General features: G+C 46.1%; 1 protein-coding gene across 2 annotated transcripts in view; it reads right to left on the bottom strand.

Annotated features, from left to right (window-relative positions):
* Positions 1-6,914, bottom strand: part of A2M (alpha-2-macroglobulin) — a 30,792-nt gene extending 23,878 nt beyond the window's left edge. The window contains exons 1-7 of one of the 2 annotated variants that reach the window (XM_037388389.1): positions 6,743-6,846; positions 4,870-5,053; positions 3,644-3,803; positions 2,714-2,766; positions 2,176-2,196; positions 1,652-1,820; positions 699-783 (exon numbers count right to left, since the gene is read on the bottom strand). In XM_037388389.1, coding sequence (XP_037244286.1) covers positions 699-783; positions 1,652-1,820; positions 2,176-2,196; positions 2,714-2,766; positions 3,644-3,803; positions 4,870-5,053; positions 6,743-6,831 — 761 coding nt within the window. In that variant the 5' untranslated portion in view covers positions 6,832-6,846. Of the gene's footprint in view, positions 1-698; positions 784-1,651; positions 1,821-2,175; positions 2,197-2,713; positions 2,767-3,643; positions 3,804-4,869; positions 5,054-6,742 lie in introns of both variants that reach the window. The other variant, XM_037388391.1, reaches the window with a different exon arrangement.
* Positions 6,915-7,140: the final 226 nt, after the last annotated feature.

The raw sequence follows: 7,140 nt of genomic DNA on the forward strand, positions 1-7,140 counted from the left end.
AAAGAAATTCAGTAACATTTTAGGATCAAGCTGGGCAACGGAGGCAGGAGCACTAAATCTTACAGTCCTGATTGCAACCTTGGGAATAACATATAAGTCTTCGCAATTCATTTACCCTAATGTTGATTTCGTTGAGAGTACCCCTCATCTTGGAGAACATGCTGCAAATATCTACCCCACCGCCCAATTCTGGTAGAACTGGCTTGTGTCTGTATGTGCACTGAGTCTTTTGGCTTGTTCTTCAGCCAAAGCCATGGATTTTCCTGCAGGATATATGGAACATTGCTATGCAGAATTGCATGAGGTGCCCCAAGGGAAAGAGGGCAGCTCCATCATTTATGGTTTCCTTTCAGTGATGACAAGTAGAAACCACAGTTAAAACATCACTCCCAGGTAAACTAAACTGAAGAGCTCTTCCCTAGCACTCTGGCTGGTCTGAAATCCTCTATGACTCAAAAAATATGCAAAAAGACCCCTCCCAAAATCCAGAGGAATATCTTTCTACATGTTACGTACAAAGTGTCCCAAGCAATAATTGTTGCCTTTTGTCTAATGGTAGATGTAGTCTCTTTGGTACTGGGACCCCAAAACGATTAAGAAATATAATGAAGTATCATATCCCAATCTCCCAACTGGACTTTCAGCAGCAGTTGAAGAAAAACCTGAAACCAAGAAGGACTTTAAAGAACGACACTCACAGACCACAAACTGTCACCTTCAGCTTCTCATCAAGAATGGTGATCACCTTGGGCATTTTCACTGTTACTTCAAACTTTGGCAGCACTGCAGCAGAACCAAAGGAAAACAGTCCATGATGTGGTGGGGGGTAACATAAGAACGAGACATGAAGGCTGTTCAAAGGCTATTCTTACAAATGGCCTGAAACCCATTCGCACCTGAATGGTCAGATTTTAGAGGCTTCTGTCACCTGTACATCCCACTGTCATCAGCAAAAACCACAGGCACTCAACCAGCCACTGTGCCAGCTAAGAAGACAGCATTATTCCACCAGCTATTAAAATACAGCAACTTCTTAGATAACACATGCCTTATCAGTCCCACAGCAGTAGGACACAGTAAAATGAGAGTTAAGTCAACAGAATTCTTCCACAAACATACAGAGCTGGGACTGCAGCCTGGTCTCTGCATTTCCAAAGCGCGTAGATCTTGCCAATTTGAAAAATCGGAAGACCCCATAGCTTCCCTGGTGACTTAGCACAGGGTGACATCACATCCAAACCCGGCTGCAGGAGGGGAAGTGGATGGTGACTTGGGACAACTAGGAGGGATTCAGGGCACAGAGCATGGTAAGAGACTTGTAACTGAAAGAGATCAAAGGACTTCCAGACTCATCTTCCAGGACTCATCTCTGCTGCATGAGCCAGATCACGTCAGACCGTATAAAAACAGCTGCAGCTGCCTTGCTGGGGTGGGAAGCTACGTTGGTTGCAACCATTTTCTAGCCAAGCAGATGGAACTGGCATAGTGGGGAGAGCACCAGAGAGAGGTTAAGACACAAAGGTGTGCTTGGGAGGGAAAGGACACAGTGACATTTTTCCAGCCATCCTGGTCAGATCTACCTTGTGTTCAGTTAAGCTTTTATACCCCACAGGACTAGCTGTTGGGAACTTGAAACTGCAGCAACAGTTACCATACTCCTCCACAGAGAAAGGATGCCGAATTGTCTTCCCAGAGGCCTTCTGCACCACTACTGTGTAGGTCCCTTGCATAGGTTCAGAGGTGAGGTTGAAGAACAGCTGGATTAATCCCATCTTTAATTCTGCCTTTGTCCACTGGTAGAGACGGTTTTTCTTTGGGTCCTACAGGTAATGTGATCACAAGGATTGTGAGAACAGGAAGAGTCTGCAACAAGAACTAAAAAACATTAGCAAAAGCAATGAGAGGACGCCCACCCCAGTGTCTCAGGGGGCTGCAGGGCAGGAGTGGGGGGCTCTGGCAGAGTTGTGTATGTGTGGAGCCCAGGGCTAGACAATAGAAGGAGCTGTAACATGTACATGGTTACCACCATATGAGTTAAAGCTCTGTATATTTGAATTAACGTGATAGACCCACTTAATACACAAAATAGACAAGAATCATGTTGATGCAACCAGTAGTTATTCTGCCAGGTTGAGGTGCAATAGGTGTGAACATGAACCGAATGTTTGTACATACCTCAATATATACCAGCGGAAACTAGAAAAAGAAAAAAAGGAAAAGCATATTTAGACAGAGTGCGAGCAACGCAGTCAAATGACCAGCGCTATGTCCACATTTCAGGGAACAAGCTGATCACCCAATGGAGTAAGGAAAAAATTCCTGGTATGGAGCAACAGAGCCTTTTGAGGTACATCAAGGTGGGGGAGGCAATTCTTTGTATCAGCAGAAAAGTCAGGTGAAATTACTAACTCTGGATGATCTGCAATACTAGTAACAGTAGGTGTACACCGTGATAATGGCAGATTTGCCCACTGCTGAGGTGTTTACACCAGCGCTGTTCATTTGCAGTTTGTCAAACTTTACAAGAGTGCAGAGGACAGCATTATGCAGAAATTTAAGAACAGAGCCTGTTAACAAGATCTGAGGTAACCCAGGAATTGCACAATTATCTCGGTGTACCAAGAGCTCTCCCCAAAAGACACTTCTTCCCTCTCTTTACCCACATAAATGACTTAAGACCAAACAACTAGTGAAAAGGAAGCATCACACTTACCATCTCATTCAAGGGACGGAAGTTGTTATCTAGAGAAACGATTCTGAACAGGACTGATGGAGAAAGGCAGACAGTGAGGTTCCACAGCATAGTCACCAACCAAAAAACATCAGTTGAAAAAACAAATGGTACAACAGAGAACAGACCTGTTCTCTTCTAAAGAAATTCCATTCACCAGAAAGCTAAGTCATGCTAGAAGCTTACCCATGTAAGAAATTACATGAGTAAGAGGATGTTAAGAGCAAATCCATGGCAGTGCAAACACCTTACTGATCATGGGCATTAGAATCTTGTTTATCAGGACCAAATTTAAATTTAAGTTGCCTTTGCCTACTTTGCAAGGATACATTTTCACATTGGAATTCACAGGGGTCTTTTAATTTTGTTACAACTAGACTGACTTCTTAGGAAAGATGAATGCAAGCAGATTATCTCAGCACTTGGCTGCAAGTTTGTGCTGGCTCTGGATGGATAGAGAATTCAGTGCCTCTTTTAGGACACTCATTTCTGTCAAGGCCAAATTTAGATCAATGACCCAGAAGAAATAAATGGCTTATATAGTTCTCTCTGTCTTCATTGAGCAAAATCAGCTGCTGCTTTGAAAACTATTTCATGACCTAGTCTGAATTTTGGCCCTGTTCTCTGCAGGACAAATATCTAGTCTTTCTCCAATTTTAATGCAGACCCTGCATGAACTACAACAACAACAGAGCCCCCAGGGACAGAGGGCGTGTGTGCAGGTGGCCCAAATATGCGCATGTATCTTAAAGTTCCCCAGATTGCTCCTACATGGAGCATTAAAAACGTAAGCCTCAGCCATGAGGTTGCAGTTCTGACCCCCGCTGAAAGCAGTCAGCCTCTGTCCAGCATAGTCCAACAGTTTCAGTATGAATTTTTGCTTCAAATACGTCTCCACCCCTTCCCTGGTACCTGTCTGTCCGGGCTTGTAGATGGGTTTGTCTGTCTGGACGAAGACCAAGCTCTCAGAATCCTTGACCAGCACCGACTTGCGGCTCCTGAACTGCAGTGTCGCCCCCTTCACCGTCACAGTGATAAATGTGACTGGTGACTGCCTGTTTGATTTTGGAAGCTGGAGAATAAGAAGGCAACCCTGTTACAGACCACCTTTAACAGCTTCCTGAACTGAACTGGCCTTTATGAAATACATCTAATGTAATCCTGATGGACCCAACACAAAGGTGAGGGGAACTATAACCAGGAACAGAGGCTGATCCTTACTTGCCCCATATTCTTACTCATTCCTAGTGCTATGCAGTGATTACGCAAGTGTCATGCAGCAGAGGAGCTCCCAGCTCTGCCACCCAATTTTAAGAAATTCTTACTGCCCTAGCCAAAGCCGTTCTGTCCTTTTCCTTTTGACATTCACAGGGGCAATGGAATAATCCCCCTTCTCTTTCAGATAATGTCCCTAGTCCTTGCAAACCAGACATGCCAGATCTCTATACATCTCTCTCCAAGTGATAAAATTCAGTCTTCAGCCTATATGTGACAAACCCAGACACAGATGCCAACCTGTTCAGTGTCCTGAAGACCACCAGTTCCTTGGCCTTCAGACCAAAGACATAATCTATGCTCTGAGACAGATGACCAAGTTTCGTCGTTCCCTATGACTTGTTACACTGACTGAGGCTGTCAATTACATTAATTATTAATTTCATGCTTCACTCTCTTTTTCAGGCACAGGCAATCACAGCTTTGTGATTCTTACATTCTTACATTAATTCAGTGTATTATATGCATAAGGCAAGAAGTATCTGAGGTCCAAAAGCTCTACCCCAATTTGAAAGCACTCAAGTGACAATTTGTGGCTGTTGAAGGATGAAATGGAGAACCATTTGAAGAAGCTGTGCACCAAACAGCCATCAAGAGTGTCAATACTAAACCCACTTCTTTTTCCTGGCCTTTCCTTCTTCTGTCCTAGAGAGAGGCTGGCTTTCCAGGATTCAGCATTTCCCATTCAGCCAGCATGCTAAAGGAGATCTCAGCAGTGAGAGGCTGTTGAGGATGGACATGCACATACCTTTGGCCAAGAGGGAAGTGAATACCTACACAGCGTTACTCTGGTCATTACTACTCATTGCCCTTGCAGTTTACCCTTGGCACAAGGGACCATCCCCCAAGGATGACATACTCACAGAGAAAGGGATGCAGGTGAACACATCCTGCTCTGACACCACATCGTCAATCAGGCTCCTGTTTTCCCCTTGATACTCGAGTGTGGCACTCAGCGTCACGGACTCGTTCAGGTGGGTCAGCTGAACACAGACTTTCTCAGGAGAATCAGTGTGTATCAGAAAGGGCAGTAGCACCATATACTGCCTAGGAACAGGGGAGAAGGACAGGTCAGAGGAGCAGGAAGAAGTAACAGGAGCTGTACAGAACGAACAAAGAAACCAATCCGATGACTACAGCCTTCACTGTACAGGGAAAGAGGTGCATTTCCTAGAAGTGTAACAAGTTTTCCAGCATGTCTGTAACAGCAGAGGAAAGCAGAGAAGCCAGTCTCAAAAGTAAAACACCACAGGAAATCCTCAATGCAAACGCCTGGAAGGGATAAGTTTTTCCATGTCCTGGTACTTCCTGCTGGGACCCCGAATAACGCCAGTGGGGAAAAGTCGATTGTCACCTTTGCTAGACACTGTTAGCAGGACTCAGGAGCCACACAAGTGCCGGTACCTGGTGCATAAATGCCATCACTGCAAACCACCTGTAGCACTACCCTCATTCCTCGCAGAGACCCGAAACTGCCACGGCGTGGTGCCAGATCTTCAGCAAAAACAGTCGAGCACATTTCAGGTTTTCAGGGAAGCAAGGCCCTGTGTCTCAGCCCAAGTAGGAGGTCCCTGCTCAGCCCTATGCAGTCCCCCTCCCAGCGGAGCAACTTGCCGGTGGTGTCCTAGTGCCCGGCGCTGCATCTGGCTATCAAACCTGATCCACCTAATGGCAACCAACAGTGCTGCCTTTTGGGTGAGCAAGGACTGGCCTCTGAACATCTCCAGATTCATCCCCAGAGCACCAAGCAGCTGGGAGAAGAGCCCTCAAAATCTCAGCAATAAGGTAGGGCATTACCTTTGGCAGTAGGGGAGGCTCTAACACCTTTACGTCCATCAGCTGGTCTGCAGGGAGAAAGATCTGGCCCCTCAAATCCCAACCCTGCTATCTGCTTACCCTGCATTTGATGAAAGCCCTGCAGCACAGCCTTGCTTTGCTGGGGAGGAAAAGATATTGCCAATAAGACACTGCCAAAAACCCAAAGGAGAAAGTCTCTGAGATGTCAGGACCCCTCATGTGCTGCTCCTGCCATACATGTACACACATGCCCACAACACACGCTCCCTTCACATACAAACAGGGCAAAAGGGGATGAAGGGATGCAGGACAATATACTCTCACAGATCTTAACAGTCACTGTTTTACAGTGCCATATAGCCCTGGGTGATGAGGGAATTTTCATTTCATTGGCCGAGCTGAAAAATGTGAATTAAAAAATAAAAACATTTCTGGTCATGCCAGATCTGTTATTTGTTCCTTTTCTTCTCATTATAAATCAAAAAGTACACTCGCATCTCCTGGGTAGCCTAGGAATAGGGTAGCCAGCCCAAAATGAAATCTTTCATTGTCTTTTAGAAAAAGTCTGTCGCTTAAGAACAAAATTGAATATGTAAACAGTTATAAAAAGTTGCCTTTCAAAAGAACCAATTTTATGCAGAAAACTTTGTTGAATCCTGTGAATTCACTGAAGCAGCAAAAGGTATTCTCATAGATGTTTCCCTCTTTTTTCCTTTTTTTTTTCTTTTTTTTTTCCCCTGAAGTTTTACTGGTATCTCAGTTTCACAGACTGCTTGGGGTCCCCCTGAAGCACTGAGGTTTCTGTTTGTAGAAGACACTTTACCCCACCCCAGTGTCTATATCCCTGTGTAAAAAAGTAGGCAGAAGTCACAAATCAACAGACACAGGAATGCAACCCAGGCCTCCTGCATGCCCCGAGACCCCCCCTGCGTAGCTTACGGCTCTGTGGTGGGTGAGGTGTCTCCAGGGAGGAAGAAGAGGAGAAGGAGGAAGATGCTTGGTTTGATGAGCAGCCCATCCTTCCCCATGGTGATGGTGAGTCAAGCAGACACCCAGCCTGGTCCGATGCGGTGCTGCTTGTGCTTTCCCTCTGCTCTCCGAGTCAGCCAACCCCTTTATACTCCCCTCTGCAAACAGCCGGGGGGCTGGAGGAGATAAGGGCTGGGGGCCAGGCCCCATCCAACAACAGGGAGAGGCGTAAGGAGGAGCTGGAACTAGCCGCTCTGCAGCTCTGAGTCTGGGCAGAGGGCCAGGTGCTGGGGGGGAGAGGGAGGGGAGGGTGCCCAGCAGGCTGGAGTTGTCTCTCTTTTGGGGCAGGGCGGCAAGCAATGGTGGAG

Source organism: Falco rusticolus, chromosome 5 (assembly GCF_015220075.1).
Source record: "Falco rusticolus isolate bFalRus1 chromosome 5, bFalRus1.pri, whole genome shotgun sequence".
Taxonomy (NCBI): domain Eukaryota; kingdom Metazoa; phylum Chordata; class Aves; order Falconiformes; family Falconidae; genus Falco; species Falco rusticolus.